This window comes from Syngnathus leptorhynchus, chromosome 7 (assembly GCF_054491065.1).
Source record: "Syngnathus leptorhynchus isolate UIUO chromosome 7, UIUO_Slep, whole genome shotgun sequence".
NCBI classification, from domain to species: domain Eukaryota; kingdom Metazoa; phylum Chordata; class Actinopteri; order Syngnathiformes; family Syngnathidae; genus Syngnathus; species Syngnathus leptorhynchus.
The window spans coordinates 6,517,902-6,536,030 of NC_141201.1; the positions used below are offsets into that span (position 1 = coordinate 6,517,902).

The 18,129-nt window shown below is 42.0% G+C and overlaps 3 protein-coding genes and 1 long non-coding RNA gene across 9 annotated transcripts; 2 read left to right on the forward strand and 2 right to left on the reverse strand.

Annotated features, from left to right (window-relative positions):
• The first annotated feature begins 400 nt into the window (after positions 1 to 400).
• On the forward strand, positions 401 to 5,806 carry LOC147054447 (uncharacterized). Of its 4 annotated transcripts, XR_015066656.1 has the most exons (4): positions 401 to 623; positions 716 to 769; positions 1,733 to 2,241; positions 3,882 to 5,806. It is a non-coding gene; the product is annotated as an uncharacterized LOC147054447 (long non-coding RNA). The 4 variants fall into 4 exon arrangements; XR_015066657.1 differs by having other exon boundaries at positions 401 to 653; positions 1,733 to 5,806; XR_015066655.1 differs by having other exon boundaries at positions 692 to 769; positions 1,733 to 5,806.
• On the reverse strand, positions 4,536 to 10,563 carry ypel2b (yippee-like 2b). 3 transcript variants are annotated; one of them, XM_085916037.1, is made up of 5 exons: positions 10,381 to 10,563; positions 6,722 to 6,953; positions 6,443 to 6,486; positions 5,914 to 6,022; positions 4,536 to 4,677 (listed from the first exon to the last, which is right to left on the reverse strand). In XM_085916037.1, the coding sequence occupies exons 2-5, from the start codon at positions 6,836 to 6,838 to the stop codon at positions 4,588 to 4,590; spliced, it is 360 nt and encodes a 119-aa protein (XP_085772163.1). In that variant the 5' UTR covers positions 6,839 to 6,953; positions 10,381 to 10,563; the 3' UTR covers positions 4,536 to 4,587. The 3 variants fall into 3 exon arrangements, with proteins under 3 accessions (XP_085772163.1, XP_085772164.1, XP_085772162.1); XM_085916038.1 differs by lacking the exon at positions 10,381 to 10,563 and adding an exon at positions 9,962 to 10,047; XM_085916036.1 differs by lacking the exon at positions 10,381 to 10,563 and having other exon boundaries at positions 6,443 to 6,848.
• On the forward strand, positions 6,837 to 18,088 carry LOC147054449 (transmembrane protein 120A-like). The gene is made up of 13 exons (XM_085916400.1): positions 6,837 to 6,914; positions 15,482 to 15,520; positions 15,654 to 15,772; positions 15,875 to 15,985; positions 16,142 to 16,201; positions 16,270 to 16,365; positions 16,448 to 16,537; positions 16,626 to 16,691; positions 16,785 to 16,846; positions 16,929 to 17,021; positions 17,120 to 17,184; positions 17,402 to 17,470; positions 17,828 to 18,088. The coding sequence occupies exons 1-13, from the start codon at positions 6,837 to 6,839 to the stop codon at positions 17,939 to 17,941; spliced, it is 1,062 nt and encodes a 353-aa protein (XP_085772526.1). The 3' UTR covers positions 17,942 to 18,088.
• gdpd1 (glycerophosphodiester phosphodiesterase domain containing 1) lies at positions 11,516 to 14,784 on the reverse strand. Its single transcript, XM_085916035.1, has 10 exons — positions 14,343 to 14,784; positions 14,133 to 14,175; positions 13,923 to 14,058; positions 13,594 to 13,639; positions 13,295 to 13,416; positions 13,067 to 13,156; positions 12,831 to 12,964; positions 12,576 to 12,635; positions 12,390 to 12,441; positions 11,516 to 12,241 (listed from the first exon to the last, which is right to left on the reverse strand). Exons 1-10 carry the CDS (start codon positions 14,479 to 14,481, stop codon positions 12,107 to 12,109), a joined length of 957 nt encoding a protein of 318 aa, XP_085772161.1. The 5' UTR covers positions 14,482 to 14,784; the 3' UTR covers positions 11,516 to 12,106.
• Positions 18,089 to 18,129: the final 41 nt, after the last annotated feature.

Genomic DNA, 18,129 nt, shown 5'->3' on the forward strand with positions numbered 1-18,129 from the left:
TTTTAAGTTATTTTAAATGGCATATATGATTAAAGTCTACATCCTCCACAAAATTATATAGATTTTTTTTATACTATTCGAATGTTTATGATTACTGTATATAAAATTGAAAAAAACTTGAAATGCTTTCTTACTCTGGGAATACAAAACACCTTATACTGTTATAAAAACATGTTTTATAACCAGAGGAGGACAAGTTCGACACATTAAAATTACTTAATACTGGCGGAAGCATTAATGGCAAACGGATAGAAATTATTTACAGTTAATAACAAACATGGCCTTCGAATCTGATCAAATCATCATATGACTTTGTTGATGACTGATTCACTCTTGTTTTCCAACCAGGGGAGAGACTGAAAATAGATTAACTTTCTCAGATAAATTATGAAACAGACTCTCGTCTACAGTCTATCTAAAAATAAGCTGCATTTCGTAATGCTTGGATCTCATTGAATGCAGTGGTTATGTTTGTCAGAATCAATTTTCAACAACTGCTATGACTGTAAAATCTAATAATGCCTAAATTTCATGTCTAGTTGCCGAAAGTACTCGCAACCAGTTCTGACTTGAACCTTGAACGGAATGAAAGGAGCTGCAGTGAAGAGTTCTCTAGAGAAAAGGTCGGATTACCTCCCAAGGAGTCGTCACTAGTAAGGCCTTTGAATGCGTCATTAAATTGTCACTGCAGACCCTGACCTGCCAGATTTGGCAGATATACTGTGGACAGGAAGAAGAAACACATTCCCCTCTTTGCTGATGCATGCAGGTAAAAACAAACTACAAAAAGACAGCACTTTCCTTCCCCCAGAGGCAAATGATTCCTTTCATAGAAGAGATGGAGCTCTCGGCTGCTCCAGGGCTCTTTATTGATTAGCAATGTCTGGAAATAGAGTCACTTGGGTACAAAACCCAAAAAACAAAGCGAAAGACCCATCCATCCATTTTCTGTACCACTTATCCTCACTAGGGTCAAAATAAGAGACAAAAGTGGAGAACTGGAATCTGCAGCTAATTTAAGCCAGGCTTCGGTTAAAGTGATAAAGTGCCCCTTGTGTCATGTACAGAAAGAAAATGAAAGCAATTCATCAGAAGTTGCATCGTGACATATAGTATTAGGTTCTTCTTATGAATTGTTTTACGTCTGTTTTTGTGCTATTTGGAAATGAACAATGCTATAAAATAAAAGGGGGGGGTCAAATGTCTGGCCTATGGACCGTAAATGGCCCTTCAGGTGCTCCAATCCGGCCTATGGGGATGGAACATATCTGATTTTTCAAAAAAAAAAAAAAAAAAAAAGACTGTTGTGCTGCTGTGTTCTATTACTTACTGTTCAAATAATAAAAGGTCATTGAACTAACTTAAGCTAGTTATAGCCTAACAAACACTTCTGTTGTAATATTGCTTAGATCACCTGACAAAAAATGTGGCAAAAGTGCACCAGAGTGACCCAAATGGCTTCTATTATTAATCATTTATGATGGCAGTGCTCAAGTTGGGGCAGACTGAATGTCTGCACATGATGATGTGCTGCTGTTTGGATGAAAGAAGGAACTGGAATGTTTCCTCCTGCGGTGATGGAGACATGAAATCATTTTCATCTACATGCAGACATTCAAGTGCCATAAAATGTGGAAAGAACTTCTTAATCACTAACTGACTCCACCATCGTTAGTTACACTTGTAAACATGAAAGTCACATCAGGTTACTAATCACTTTTTTTTTCTGCAGGATAAAGGAGAACACGTTGTCCGTGTCCTGCTTTGCTCGACTTACACGTCACATGGAATCAATACGCACCACGACGAGCCAGACAACCAGCCAGCCAGCCAGCCAGCCAGCCAGCCAGCCAGCTAACTCCCTCCCTGCCCTGGATTTTCTACATGCAGACAAATGTAAACAGAGCGCAACAGTCCGGTCAGTGAAAAAAAAAACACAGGGCCAGGATGAGCATGGCACATCCAGGCGGCGCGTGACTCCTCTCTCTCTCTTCTGCTCTGCTTTCTCACTGGGAATGAGGGGAAAAAAAAGAAAAGAAAAACACAGTGAGATGGGGTTGCTAGGAGACCCGGCCCGATGCAAACACTGCACCATCTGCTGCGGAGAGATTTGCGGCGGTTAAGCCAAGTCGGACCGAGCAGGACGGAGAGCCCCGGAGTATCGTTGAAAACAACAACAAAAGGAAGACACAGTTCTTGGACATGCAGCGTGGGAGGGGGGCAGGAGAGACAACACGGCAAGTGAGTGGAAACTGATCATGGAGTAGGAGGCATAACAAGTGCAACATGAAATGAAATTCATGTGTGACTAACAGGTGGGACTCTTTTATCGCCCACTCATCATCCGCCTCCACATACATGTGCAGTAGGACACTCATGTACTCATGCAACCTACGCTCTCAGTGTTTACCTTTTCACTAAGGCCTTCTGCCCCCCCCCCCCCCGAACTCCTCGGATAGTAAAACAAAACAAAAAACAGTCAGATATCAACGTCGCATTTTATTAGATGATGATCATATAACATGAAGTCAACGTCGGCATCCCTCTTTACAAAAGACATTAAAATTGTAACATTTTGGGTAAAAAAAAGTCTTTTTGTACAGCCAACCAGAGAGAAAGCCTGACATGACCCTAATCAAATTCATTCATCATCGCCGGAGTTTTGTTGATCAAACATGACACATTGACATTATTTACATATTGTAACACGGAAGTTGACATGAATGGTATTCCTCATGGCAAATACAGTCAATACAATAGATTCATATATTAAGATCTGTTGTTGATAAAATAAAAAGATGTCAAATATATATGACGGACAAGTACGATCCACAGCCTTGGCTTTCAGCTATACACACCCTCGCATTTCTTTCCCCCCCACCCCAAGCAAAATGGGATGTTGTGCTTGGTTAGGTTCATGCTGATGGGTGCTTTCTTTGGTTGTGATGGGTTTTAAGATGACCTTCTACTGCAGAGGTTGGAACAACTGTCACTGAAAGATGACACATTCTACCGCTCTTCATCTGGATCGGATTTAGGTCTCCTTTGGATATGATGCAGATGGATCCGAAACGGTGCCGTTGGCAGTAACTCTCTCAGCTGGGACCAAGCTGAGACTCAAAGCCAACTGGCACTTTAGATCATGCATACTGTATACTTGTGGTGCATTCCACCAGATGGAAAATCCAATGGATTCACTCATTTGAAAAAAAAAAAGCAGGTTTCCATCAGAGAAGCACTCCATTCGAAGAGGACTGAGGAGCTGCTCTTTTTGCGGGTGGAATATCGAGTCGAGTAAGGGCGGCAGACACGAGTAGAAAAAAAAAAAAAGAATCTCAGAACATTAGGGAGAGAAACCCATGAGTCTTCTCAGAAAAAACTGCTTCATGTTGCCAGGTGTGTTCTTTATGGAGTGTTAGGACCACTTAAACGTGACAGCAATAGATTGAACGCATGTAAATGTCACCCGCTGGAGTGTGAACACAAAAAAAAAAAAAAAGATAGTATAGTATTCAAACTATAGTTGGACATAATGATCATTGCCCTGGGAATTTATATCAGTTACATTTGTGTGTGTGTGTGAGTGTAAAGCAGATGAACATAAAGTCAGTCCAAGTCAAGGAAGTCATTTCCTCTAAATTGCCATTGCACAAACACGGCACACACCACTATGTGAATCATTAGCTTCTTTTTTTTAGCATCCACGGTACATTTCATTGTAGTCATGGAAATAAAAGACATGAAATGTCATAGCATTTCTCTACATCATGATCACAGCTCACCATCCAACTGAAGCTTTCTTGCCTAGTCAGCCTACAAGAGAACCATGGGGACCACAACGAGATCTTTTCTGTGCTTACCCACGGAAATCTAATCCGCAGGTGACTTTGGAGGGATTTCAACCAGAAGAGAAGCTGGAAGCTGTTTGTCATTCAAAGGGGCCGCCCTGAGCTGGACCGGCTCTCAGCCAGAAGCCGTCGAAGCTCCCGCATTACTGGAACACTATCTTCCACTCACCCCACCCTCCTCCTCCTTTTTGGGTTTTAGTGAACGGTCCGCTGAGCGTCAATCCCCGCACCCGCCTGTGCCAAGCCTCATCACTGACCCAGCTGGCACCGCCCCAATCATGTCGATTTGTTATAATCATCTTAGGTCATCGCTATCAGCGTGGGGTGGGGCAGAACAGCCGAACAAGGCTGACTGCTGGTTGCGTTTCCTCTGAGCTGGTTTTGAAACACAAGCGCGTGCTCTAGTGGTGCGCGAAGATCCTAAAGATACAGAATCGGGTTTCGGTAAGAAAAGGAGAGCTGTCGTCTCATCCGAGGTCAAAGGTCATCCGCCGCAGCTTCCCGGCTTGGATGTCAACGACCTGACGCGTGTGAGTGTCGGTGTGTGCAAGAGGCGTCGTAGGGGAGGAATGGGCAGGGACTTACAGAGGTTAATGGTAAATCAGCCAAACCAAAGTCACACACTCACCCACTGCAACCCCCCCTCCCCCCCCTAACACCCTCCCCGCCCTCCCCCATCCATCCATTCACCCAACCCTCTCCCCCTTCCGCTGTGCTCGTGTCCCGGCCGGCTTGTTGCTCAGTCCCAGCCGTTGTCCTTAATCATGTGGGCCAGCTCGATGATGAACTTGCCCTCTTTATACTTCTGACTGCTCTCAAAGGCATGTTCCTGGAAGAGTCCACAACAAATTGGTTGTCATTTATGTGGCTTGAAAGACTTTGGACAATTGTCACATAACTATACTGTGAATCAGGGCCCAGTTTGGAGCATATGTTAAGACCTGGCCGGTCATGTGACCATACTGAGCCACAATGACTGTTGCTTGCTAATCCGTCATTTTCATCAAGTGCCATGTCACAAATCCCCAATTTAACGATGGCATTGTTGTAGCAAGAAACCAAAAACGGAATAAATCTAGCAACCAAAAGTCACAATTTGAGGATAATCGTGTTAGCAGATACAGAAATGTATTTGACTGCGCATTATTTTGTATGTGTGGATTTGAAGTGACTTGATCGGATTTCTGTTATATAAGGGCAGTGGGTCAAGGCCCCGTCACAGAACTTTGATGACGGGAGAAAAATCAACATAGCTGCAACTGATACCTATGTCTTGACCGCCGACCCCCAATTACACGTGTGTGGGCGTGCACTAGCCATGTGTTCTCCACCTAGTGGGGTCGGGACGGGAATAGAACCGTGGTCGAAAAATTAACCGCCCGTATCTTTGACCAGGGAAAATGTTCATCCTGGGAAAGTTACATATGGAGGTGAAGCTCAATGGAGCCCTCTCAGGTGCTGAACAACAAGGATATTGTGTGTTCGTACGAGTTCACCGCCAAGAAATACGCTCACGTGTCCTACAGTGTAAATTCTCACCTCCGTGCTGACAGAGTTCACCTCTGACAACTCAGTCAGAAGGAAGATAACATGTGTGCTGCCTAATTCATTCCCTTGACATGCGACCTAAAATACCACCCAGGCTAAATAAATACTGCAAATGTATTTGGACTAGTTAATTGTCTTTGACATTAGCGGAACACATTGGTTGGGGGGTAACGCAAAGTATCTCGGAATGTAAGATTGTGTCTGTCTTGGCAAAATAAATACTTGATTTAGTAAAAAGAAAAATACTAACGTTCAACCAGATGTCATCTTATTACAGCAAAGGTCATCAATGCTCTCAAGTTACATGTTATACTTTATTCCCAAGCTGCCAAATAGTGCCCCCAAAGATAAATAAAGATGCCTATTACTGAACCCTCCCTGCAGCTTCACTGATTCCGAATGAGGAGGTGGTCCAAATATAATAGGTGTAAATAAAATTAGGACCTGGCTGTTAATCACCTCGCAACCTTTGAAGCTGTTTGCGTGCGGTACTGAAAAATCAGCCAAGGGCACTCACGTATTTCCAGCCCAGGGTGGTCTTACAGTTCTCACAGTAGATATCTGCCACGGCGTGCAGGCCTGTGAGCAGAACTCTCTCCTCTGCAGGACCACACCCCACGTTCACCCTGCAAGAACAAGAATGGGTCCAGACAGAGAGAGCGAGTGAGAGAGAGAGAGACAGACAGGAGCGAGTTCTACTTGCTCGCTTTCATACAGAGTGTAATGTGCACAGAGTAAGTGAGTCACTGAATCCCACCCACTCGCTTTCAGAGCATTGACGTGAATATCCTTATCCCCCCCCCCAGGACTTGAATATCCTTATCCCCCCCCCAGGCACGCTTGTTCCGTCCACACTGCAGCTGAAAAACAACAAAAAAACAATGTGCCAACCCCGCCGCATCGCAAACTTCCTTAAATAACAGCGTATGGAAAACGGCTCGTCTCCCGAGGGGTAGCGTGCGTTGGAGCTCATTTCCGAGCAGCCCAAGTTAAGCCAATTGAAAGCAGATGGAAAGAGGAACAAAGAACAAAAGACGGACACTCACACTGAGTTGAACAGGTAGGCTCTGCCCTGGCTGCCCTGGAACGACTGCAGAGGAGAGGAAAAAAGAAAAGCGAGATGACACACATCCGTCCCTTTTATATTGCTATGATGGCCAGAACTGTACAAAACATTCAAACATGGGAAGTGTTTTAAATGCTTGCCGTGTAAGATGGAACATATTAAACACATCTGTAAAGCCCCCCCCCCCTTTTTTTTTTTTTTTATTGCGCCATTTAAATGCAATACAGGTGCTGCAAAATGGCTGCCAGTTGCCGGTTACCTTGGAGATGAGCTCGTCATGGTTGGCTAAATGGGCCCGGCAGTGGATGCAGCTGTATGTCCGGTGGCAGCTAGGCAGGTAGGCCTGGAAAGTCTTGGAGCGCGTCATTCTGACCATGGGCGGTGTTGGCGGGCGGTGCAAGAAGGGACTGCCAGCCCAGGTCGGCTCACAAGGGAAGCACCGCAACACACAGGTGAGGGCCGTGGTGGGCGCTGGGTCGGGAGGCAAACACCTGCCAGCGGAGAGTTTTCAAATTGGATTTGCATGATTCTTTCACGATAATGACCAAGTTGTTGGCTCCAAAAGGCAGATTACGACTCAGTTTCAAGCCAGCTCCGGCAGGCTCCAGCCATTTCCGGACCTCCTCCCCGAGCAGCTGCATTGGAGTTGTTTGTCCACAGTTGCAGGCACACTTCCCATTTAGCCAACCAAAGTAGGCAGGAAAGCTAGCTCACACAGAGGTCTAGCATGAGGCTACGGAGTTAATCTGCTTAGCCGAACACAACTGTGAGCCTCACGCTGAACTCACTCCGTGATACCGAAGTGACCAAGCCCTTAAAATACTTGTGTTACTGAGAAGATTAGTGAACTGGCCTGGACGGACTGTTCCATAGGTTTGGCCAAATTTGCATGATCTAGGTAAAAATTGAGTGCACCAAATTGGTGTTGCATGGCAAATCAGACTTTTCTGTAGTCAAATTAGAAAATTCAATCCAATTTATTTGACATCAGTAGAATCATAGAAGCTCCGTTAGCTAGAAAAATGATAAAAATGGCATGCTTGTTCCCCAGTGTAAATTCTCACGAGGTAGAAGAGCAGTCATTGAAATCTAACTACACGCCACTAATGAGAACGCAACGAGCCGCACCATTTGGTGTCTCCTTCCTGTCGGCCTTAAAGGAACCATCTGGAAAAACTAATAAAGCTCTGAATGGAAGGGATGGCTGTCAGTCCAGGAGAAGTAGAAACAAAGGCCATTTTATTAGCCTCCTGAAATCTGATTGTTTTTAATACTGGCCACAAACCAATAAAGTTTCAAGTGATGAAGGGAGTGGGGGATTATATCCTGTACATGGAAATAAATAAAGCCGAGAGACATGCCCTTTTTGCCTTTGTCTGACTTGGTGCAAGCTGAGTGGGATGGGGGCACAAAGCGGTGCTCAGTACAGATGACTGTCAGCCCTCCCCCATCGCTACCCCCCCCCCCCCCCCACACACACACACACTCACAGGCAATGAAAAAAATGTCAACATATAGTCAGAAAGATGTTTAATATGTCTTTATAAGTGTATACTGTATATGTTCACTTTAACCTATCTGACCTCTAAGTCTGTTTAACTCAAATCTCCGTCGCAAACAAATGCTGCAATCATTTGTAAGCTTCATCAGAAATCTGATTTGGTTGCTTTGTGGGTGGCTCCCATTGGAGCAGTTCCATGCATGTCCAGCTGGTAGAGCACCCGAGGGTAGATTCACAAGACGCTACTTAACACCTCTGATTCCCTGAGGAGTAGCAATAAAATGTTGTTGAGGAGATGGGACACCTGGACCCAGTTTTAGTCAGGGTCGACAGTTTTCCAATGTCGTAGCATTGTCATGACTCAAAATGATACATCTTGATTTATATGTGTGTTTATGTCAATGGGGGGAATCCCATTTGTAAATTGGTTTTGAATTTAAAAAGTTTTCATGGTGGAAAATGATACAAGGAAAAATGGTCAGCAACTATGATTGCTACCAAACACAGAACCTTAGATTGTCATATTGGTGTTTGTCCACTTCCGATCATTGTCTATTTTCACCCCCCCCCCCCTCCTCCTCCTCCCGCTTGTGTTCTCTTTGTCTAAAGGCCTCGCCTCACAATTGAATTAGTTTTTTGCTGTGCTGCCACTGTCTATTCATCAGTCCTACCGTGAAATCGTTTGAGGTCACAGCGCTGGCCGTTCTGGTCATTTCGGAGTGTCATCACAAAAGGCTACGTGCCATGAGTCTCCCTGGCCGAAAGGGTCCTTGTATATCCCAACAAAAAAAAAACCTTTCTTATATAACCCACTGATGCCGCCGCCGACGACGATTGAGGCAAAGCGAGGCACGCGAGTCAGACAGTGACAGAGAGAGAAGTAGAAGCGTGCGTTTCATGCTGCGCACGAGCTGCACCCACGAGCACAAATCAGCACTCTACCTACTTTTCATCGTGTTCCTCAATCGGTGTTACCCAAGCCAGAAGCATACAGCAGAATGACATCGCTTTAACTCCCCGCATATCTCATACGAGTGTGATGATGCTCAAGAAACTCGGCCATAACTCATACGGAGAAAGGCTGCCATTATCACTGGCCGAACAGATTTCATAAATCGGTTCACGGAGCATCAATCAATTAGCATTCGGCTAAAGGTGTTGTCATCAGTGTTTGGCGTACACTGCTGACATGGCTGTAAGGTAGTTGTCAGACTGGTGACGTAGTGTTGGTGTCATCGCATTGGACACATTTTCTTGAATAAAAGTGCAGAGGCATCGGTTTTAGTGTGTTTCGAAATCAAAGGTTGAGCTGGAGTGAGAGCAGAAGATGCAGTGATCATGTATGCTTGTAATGTGACAATATTGTTTGTTATTGTTTGCTTTTCTTAAAGGGACAGGCACTGGAAATAAACATTCATTTTTAGCATTTGCAATATGATATATTTTTTTAATTATCTTCATTGTAGCATCTGTCCCTACTGAAATAAACATGTCAAGTCAAATATATTTAAATAACTCCTAATAACATAAAGGGCTTCACATTAACCAGTACTTAAACAACAGTGAAGTTTTGACTGACAATGTGATTAATAACAACGGAATAGCTGCATGATGACGCAATATGACGAGGCTGCAAGTTTTTTGGCAACATTAAAACTTGTGCAGCGCTTTAAAAGGTTTTGGAAAAGCCTGCCCAAAACGTGCACTGGAAGGAAAGCCTATGCGCCACCATTTGGTGTTACGCATCAATGAACACAAGGAAATTGTGAATTAGTGGGTTCGCTGAAAGCCTGCAATGTGTGTATTGGATTGCCGACTGTATGAATCAGGTCACAGGCAGTGGCACACTTTATCTGGGCCAGAACTTTAGCCACCACACGGAGCCCAGATGGCAGGGATGCCTGAGCTCAGCAATCCTGTGTGCGCGCGCACATGCACGCAGACACACATGACATACACATTCACACACGCACGCACACATTGCCACCCGACACTCACTTGAAAAGCTGCAGTGACCTGACAGGTCACGTGAGAGGGCCATAGGCAAACTTGCATCGATCACGGATGGTCGAGGCAATGGAACGTTCACGACAAATGGCCGTGTGCACGGGTACGGTGGCGCACGCGCTAGGGACGGACGCCACAAAACAATATGTGAGGATGAAGTGGATGACAGTGTAAACGTCACTTAAAAGTCGAAATAAATCAATGTACAGTTATGGGACGAGCCAATAAATGGATAATATGTTTAGGGGGAGATTGCCGATTGTGTTGATAAATATCTGTAAGCACCACAGACTTTATGATCGGACATCGACACTAGAATAATCTCCATAGAATAACAGTGATTAAATGCAGTGTGCAGCAAGAGATGCACTAAAGTGACAACAACAACAAGCCATGACAAATAGTTTTACCTTTGTGGGGGAGAAAAAGGAACCTCCGCGTAGACTAAAAATGTCGCACCTCCTCGTTTTCTTCGTGGCAGGGCAATTTTAAATGTGTATTGGCGCTTCTTCCCAGGCAAAAAGATTTTCTCGTCTTCTTGTCTCTTGTCTCTGCTCTCTTGGGCCCTGGCAAGTCGTGCATAGACGCAATGTTTTGACGCGCAACGATGTCCAGCACAGTTTGGAGGAGGAAGGAAAAGAGTCTAGACATTGCCAGCCGGAGCAAGAGAGTTACCCTCTATGACATTCGCCTTCGCTGTAAACAACTATAACAATTATAAACGAGAAGTCGTATATATTTTTTTTTTTTTTAAATCGTTGCAGCAACATCTGTGGTGTGTCAACATACACGTGCACAAAAACAATTATTTGGTGTATGCAATATATTCCTGGAAAAGAATTAAGTCCGATTTGCTGAAACGAAATTTTGACATACATTAATGTATCATAAGCTGTATTAGTACATCTGTTGCTTTTAAAAGCCCTAACATGAACTGTCCAGGCAATGCTAATTTCCAATCACAAAATATACAATTTCATTTTAACGAAGAATCAACGGTGGCTGTAACTAAATTGCATCTGACATATCTCATAAAACATCAAAACATTTTTTTTAACGTCAGGGATGAAGGGTGCCTATTTCAACTTGACTGTTAGATCTTTGGCAAGGGATGGATTGAAGACTGATTGGCATGTCAAAAGGCCAATCATGTAAGTAAAACAGCATAGCAACACTGCGCTCATTGGTTTAGAAAGACAGCTCGTTAACTACGAGTTTATTGACTCTAGGTTCACATTTAACCGAATCATCTCGTAAATGAAATACATTTTTTAAATGAAGAATTATAAAGAACCGTTTTCTTCATCAGGCATACAGTAAGTTTTGATTAAGAAAGCCTGAACGTGTTTATACTGGTCATGACGCATTGTTTTCTGTCAGGACTTTACCATCGTACTCCTTTATGTCGCGCTCTCGCCCTCTAGTGGCAGAAAACGATACCAATTTCTGTGGCGGTGTCACTAGTGTTAAATTGATACCATTTACCATATCAATACCAGTTTCTACAGTGGTACGATTATATTTACACGAGAAATAGACTTCTTTCAAAATAGATCGCGTGGCTTTTATTGTTACTAAAATATATACTTACATTTATGTAGGTGAGACACCACAAACCTTCTGTCACTTGTGTAAACACGACAAAATTCAATTGTCAACATCACGGTCAAGTCACAAAAATACCAGTGAATAATCAAGTGTGCATGCAACAATCAAATACAGCCATACAAATAATATACATACATGACATTTAGATGTATACATTTCAGTTATTTTAAGATCTGCAATACAGGTACATCATAAAACAGGAGTGTACGCCATCAATAAATACCAATGAATATAAAAGCTGAATTGACAACACTTAACAGCAAATGGCAAAAATCCGTTCGATGATAACGCAAGATGCTCGGGTCACCCATGCTCTCTGACAGTAGCTCAATTCCTATCCTGACCAAGTTAAATAAAATTCAGTGTTGTTATCAGTGCACACACGCAGGTAGATTTAAAAATGGGACTGTAAATTGTGATTGCCAGCTTAATTTGCTGGTGTTTTTGCGTGTAAAATCAACTATTTGAGAAGCCTTCGCTCAAACACAATTATTCTATATTGGGGTTGTTGATGCGGCTACAGAAAAGTCACTGAAGCTTGGAAAGGCCATTTTGATCCAAGTAGTCTTTAAGCTTGGTGGGAAAATCTGTCATAACTCCTGTCGCTCCCAAGTCAAATGCCCTTTGGAAGTCTTCTTCATCATTCAGCACCCAAACGTACACCTGAAACCAAATGCAACCGCAGTATTTACACTATGGTATTTCGGAACATATAAACTCGATGTTTCCATTGCATGCATAGAAAATAGGACAGGATGGGTAAATAACTGTGAGATATGGTTTTCCCAATCAGCCAGTTTTCAATCCTCACCTGTATTCCCCGAGCAGTGAGATGCTTGAAGAGTGCTTTCCTCATCAACAAGCTACAAAGGGAAAAAAAATGTATTGTGCATTAGCAAACCAGATAAAATAGCAAAGGATGATGTCAAGCGTAGCTAAATCTGACAATGAGACACAAAGTCCAATAATAACTGATTTACTGACAAAAGTCACTCACCTGTCTGCCATCCAGGCGATGAGGCGTTGACTCTTGGTTATTCTCTTTGGATCATAAAGTCTGTACATTGAAACGTTGATTACAAAACAGTTTTAAAAAAGGGTATTAAGATGTAATTCTGTAATAATAATAATAATAACAACACTGATGTGGTAGTGTAACAAAATGTGGGGAAAATAAATGACGACAAGTATCTCTGGTTATGTTTTATATCCAAACAAAGATTCTGTCTACTTTTCCATCCGTAATACTTACTTGTTAACAATATTGGGCATTGGAATCTCTAAAAACTGTTCCTTTAAGGGAACAAAAGGGAGAAGGCCAGTATAGAAGAGGCCCAACAACTGCAGCACTCTGGGAAAGCTAAACAACACAGGAATGCGAGGGTTCTGCAAAACATGAATCCAAGATGCTCAGCGATAACTATGAAGTCTCACAGCCATTTGTTTTGACTGAAGGGTGATGCGGAAGCAGCAGACATACAAACGTACCTCTTTGTAGCACTTCCTGACTATCTGGTTGCTGGCATTGCCCCACACCGTTAGATGCTCTCTGTCATATTTTACTACCAGTTCGGATACCTGCCACACAAATAGCAAAAATATGTCGACATAATCTGAGCGTAGAAGGAAATGTGTGTAAAACACTGAGCTGTCACAGACAAAATTAAAGAGGCTTTCATAATTGCTCTAGAGGAACATCGGTACACGCGTAGGCACCTTCTTGATGAGCGTGTCGTCGTTGACCTTGATGTCAATGTTGACGGGGGTGTTGGGAAAGGCTTCAAAAACATCCTTGAGCAGAGGAATGCGTTTGTCCTCTCCGCCCTCGCAAATACACTCTGTACACACAAGGACACGTTGATAACAGGGTCAGTTTCAGACGACGTGACGGTCGAGGCCGCTCCGACGATATAAAAAAATGATTGTCATTATGTAATAGAACCTGTGTGGGATGTTTATCGCTTAACAGTGGCGGCGGTCTGATGAATTGCTCCGACAGACTAGTGAGCACTCACCCCTTTGAAAGGTTACAGGCAGCTTGCAGAGGTATGGTGGCAACTCCTGCACAGAGCAAATAGCATAAAGCAGAGAAGGTCATTAGGTCAAACATGGAGGTGAATTGAGTGAGTAAATAACAGCTAATATTGAAAATGGAAAAAAAAAAAAGAATGAATGTGTAATAACAATAGTAATGACAAAATGAGTCAGATTTAATATTTTGGTCAGGTGATTGTGCACATGTGTATTGTTCAACCAGAACATGGACACATTCAACTTGCTATAAAGGGATTGTTTTTATGTTCTTGTGGGGGAAAAAATACTTTGTTCTAAAGCAGCTACTTACCGCATATGCCATTTCAGAAATGCAGGCATTAATACCAGTTGATCGCTGGAGATGTGGATCATGTGACACCACAACCTGCTCATCCTTGGTCAGGTGACAGTCAAGCTCCAACATGTCTGTGCCAAGAGCCACGGCGCTGAGGACCAACGCACACACACATTGCTCATCTGCAGACTTTCACCTGGCGCTGTGGTTCGAAGTTCAACTTACTGTTTGAAAGCCGCCATTGTGTTCTCAAGGTTCTCCGCTGCTCCTATCATGCAAACAAGAGTGCCACAATATTAGGAACATCAAACTGAAGCAGCTTCATTGATTTTGAAGAACAATTTCCAAGTCTTTTACTTTTATACTTAAGTGACTTGTATCATCACACAAATTAAATCATACACTTTAATGGAGAGATTACCTCAACTCACTTACCTCCACGATGAGAAATATGCTTACTATGGAACCTTTCCTTCTTCTTCCGGTGCAGTAGAGTAGGACATTTGAGCAGCAGCGCAGATGTGAGGACGTAGCCCGTCACCGTGGACAGGACGTAAACAGCAGCACTATACATTCCGCCACAATTACCGGGAAGGCGCACACGAATTGTTACGAGCACCCAAATGTCATCAAATTGTTTAAATACATTTCTGAAGTCGTATTAGATGGCAAGCATCCCAGTCAAGTTTATCAGGTCTGAATCTCGTAATGTCCCTTCTATATGTAAACATCGATCGTTTCAGTCCCGGATCTAGTTGGTAAATGTCCAAATGTGTGTGCAGAGTATTTATCGTTTCGGTAAGTCCGCTTCTTCCTTGTCCAATCAGTTGTGTGTGACAGTCCGATGTTTGCGTAATGAGGCTCTTTCTTCTTCTTGGACTGCGTAAAAAAAGGGCGCACTAGCACCCCGTACTGGATGAAAAAGGTAATGAATTGCCCCAGAGTGGCGACCGGTTCATTTGGGTAAAGGTTAGGGTAAGGTCCCAGTTCATACTAAAGAAAACCAGCCCAAAAATATGATATAAATGTAGCTTTAACAATTATGGACAAAGAGTTCAAACTTTGTTTTTATCATCAAACCATGTCACAATTTCCCATTTGCTAGAAATTCCTGCAACTCTTTCAATGTTGTGATCAGCCTACCTGATCAATTTTCTTTTTATTGTTTCATCAATTTTGGAGGCTTGACACATTCATGATATCACCGTTGGGCCTAATTTACTGCACTTGATAATCTCTTCCATGGTATATTTAATTCTATGTGATTTTGTAAAGATTACCAGGCCGTTATAAGTGTGTTTAATAATAGCACACAGAGCTAAAAAGAGAAATTCCATTTGAACAATGTCTGAATTTTCAACATGCATACCAGTCAAAGTTCACTCGGTGCAATAAACCATCTATGATAATGACACACACACCCTGACGAATAATACTTCGCCACATTATGTGCTAGCCATTTAATGTGGAGAAAAAAAATACATATTTACATTTGAAGCAAATAATTTGGAGTCAATTTAAGCGGATAGAAAATGACTCACAAAATGGCGCAAAGTTTAACAGATGTCCTCCAGCAGTGCGAAAGTCTGGAAGAAGAGTATCAGCATGCACAGGTAAGTAAGCATAAATAACCCTTTGTGCTTCATGTTAAATATTACATGTTTATAGTTTTGTAGAGGAAATATCAGCAACATCAATTAACTGTGCACAGTATAAATTCCTGAAGTTGTATTTGTTGACAATCAGGAGACACACAAATTATACCTACAAAAACTGGATGAGATTTCCAAACTCCAAAAGAGCTGTTCTTCCTCCATTTGCTGTCACCAAACACGACTCAAGGAGATGTCCTCTCTTGTGAAAAAGTAACTGACAACAACAACAACAACAACACAAACTTTGACCAACACACTTAAACTCAGATGTGTCGGCGATAACCCTGATGGTCTTTTTATATCATCAACCAGGTGCAGCAAAGGACAGTCAGAAGAAGATGTCCTTGGTGGAATAAAAGAGAAAATAAAGATGCAAACCAATGCTTTATTGGAAATGGAAGCCTTCCTCCCAAGAAAAAATGGGTGACAAATTCAATGAAGCTAACCTTGCTAAAAATACAAAAATTTAGATAGATACCGAAACATATTGCTCCTAAAATAGATCAAATCATATTCTTGCATTGTATTCCTAGTTATATTAAAAATGGGGGAGTGATTCAATATGATTTTGTATTTCAGGCTGTACCTCAGTTTGGTTCTAGGAAATGTGAATGTCACTCTGCTCAGCAAACAGTTAAAGTAAGTTTTTTTGTTCTTTTTCTTTCTAAAAAGTTATTTCTACTTTGAACATTTTGAAAACTCATCAGATTTGCCTACAAAGACGAATATGAGAAGTTCAAGCTGTACCTCACGTTCATCCTGCTGCTATTTTCCTTTACGTGCTATTTCTTTACAAACTACAGGTAAGCATTTCCAGAAAAACTGTCCTTCCCATATATCAGTGGAACATTTATATTTAATTTCTATATATTTCTATGGCTGCAGATTTCTTGATGCTATTCTCAACTTCCTGCTAGTGTGGTATTACTGCACATTAACAATCAGGGAAAGTATCCTCATCACCAATGGCTCCAGGTCAGCTCTATATAAAGTTTGGAAGAAATTCTACTTTTAAAAACTTCATTTTGCAAATGAATTCTCCCCCATCTTGCCGAGATTACAGAATTAAAGGCTGGTGGGTTTTCCATCATTACATCTCAGCTTTTCTGTCTGGTGTAATGCTGACATGGTGAGTAAATGTGTGAAACACATGCAGACTATCTTTGAACTGTGTCTTTTTTTGGCACTACATAGTTGAAATGTCCTCCTTTCTTGACTCAAGGCCAGATGGCAACTTGTACAAGATATTCAGGAACCAATTCCTGGCTTACTCACTGTATCAAAGTAAGGTCAAGTCTTTGGAAAAAGTCAATTAAAGTAGATCTTTCTGATGCTCTCATCTAAACATCTGCTCATGAACATGCAGGTTTTGTTCAATGTCTGCAGTGTTATTATCAGAGTGGATGTCTATACAGACTCAGAACACTGGGAGAAAGACACAACATGGATCTGACCGTGGGTGAGGTCATGGTCATTGAATAAATATGCTGTCTGCATCACATAGAAAATCATTTTGGAACTTTAATGTAATGCTGACATGTTGATTTTGATTCTTAGAAGGATTTCAGTCATGGATGTGGAAAGGGCTGACATTTCTTTTGCCCTTCCTGTTTTTCGGTCATGTGAGTATACTGTCAATTGAACATCTGCAAATGAGTTTTGCATGAGTTTGCATTAACAGTTATGCTTTGTCATGGTTTCGACAATCGAGTGTCTTGCATGTTTACATGATGAACTCGAGTAAGGTTTGATATTTTTGTGTAACATTTGGCGTCTTCCAATTTGTTGTATTTGTCTCACATAAAAACACACACCATTCTAAAACCTGTTCTCTTGTAGTTCTGGCAGCTCTTCAATAGCCTCTCTCTCTTCAGAATGACTCAGCTCCCAGACTGCAAAGAATGGCAGGTCAGGACTCTTACAGTCCAGTTTTTATTCTTTCTTATTGCTTTTGTTAAACATTTAGACTCATTAATTCAAAAAGCATGACTTACTCACGGTATATTTAGGCGACCACTTTGAGTTGAAATGTAGTTTGGACTTCCAAGTTTACTTTTCAAGATAAAAAGCTCGTTCGGAGTGCGCTACAATGTTTGAGCAAACCAAATCAAGATTTTGTATCTGAAAGTCTCGGACTACTCTCTTTTTTTTTTGGTAGTGGTCAGTTTAAGTTATAATTATCTTAATGCCTCTTTATTATCTATGTTTCAGAACGTGGAAATCAACCAAAGCAGTAATTCACATTCTTTCTATAATTAATTCCAGGTCTTGCTGTGCAGCCTATGCTTCTTTATTCTGTTCATGGGAAATTTCTTCACGACTCTTGCTGTGGTTCATCAGAAGCTTAAGAGGAGGAATCAGAAAACCAAGATCCAATAATTCACAGTGTACTAGTAGTTTATCTCATGCAGTGTTCTGTGGCACACTAGTGAGTAATTAAAAATCATCCAATTTTACCAATAAGTTGCCATGAGATTTTTGCAATGGAAAAATGTATGTTTTCGCTACATTCGAGATGTAACATGATCCGCCTTGTCTGTTTCACTACTTAGAAACAAAACATGAGC

What these genes read in the sequence shown, in the direction of transcription:
- ypel2b (XM_085916036.1), bottom strand. Translation starts at nt 6,630, where the DNA reads ATGTGTTTAATATGTTCCATCTTACACGGCAAGCATTTAAAACACTTC. An exon ending in GCCTACCTGTTCAACTCAGT is followed by an intron (nt 6,023 to 6,442) that starts GTGAGTGTCCGT and finishes TTGTTCTTGCAG; the next exon opens with GGTGAACGTGGGGTGTGGTC. An exon ending in CCACCCTGGGCTGGAAATAC is followed by an intron (nt 4,678 to 5,913) that starts GTGAGTGCCCTT and finishes GGACTCTTCCAG; the next exon opens with GAACATGCCTTTGAGAGCAG.
- LOC147054449 (XM_085916400.1), top strand. Translation starts at nt 6,837, where the DNA reads ATGGGCGGTGTTGGCGGGCGGTGCAAGAAGGGACTGCCAGCCCAGGTC. An exon ending in CTGCTCAGCAAACAGTTAAA is followed by an intron (nt 16,202 to 16,269) that starts GTAAGTTTTTTT and finishes AAAACTCATCAG; the next exon opens with ATTTGCCTACAAAGACGAAT. An exon ending in CAACATGGATCTGACCGTGG is followed by an intron (nt 17,022 to 17,119) that starts GTGAGGTCATGG and finishes TTTGATTCTTAG; the next exon opens with AAGGATTTCAGTCATGGATG.
- gdpd1 (XM_085916035.1), bottom strand. Translation starts at nt 14,481, where the DNA reads ATGTATAGTGCTGCTGTTTACGTCCTGTCCACGGTGACGGGCTACGTC. An exon ending in TTTCTGAAATGGCATATGCG is followed by an intron (nt 13,640 to 13,922) that starts GTAAGTAGCTGC and finishes TGCTCTGTGCAG; the next exon opens with GAGTTGCCACCATACCTCTG. An exon ending in GCCTGTAACCTTTCAAAGGG is followed by an intron (nt 13,417 to 13,593) that starts GTGAGTGCTCAC and finishes TTGTGTGTACAG; the next exon opens with AGTGTATTTGCGAGGGCGGA.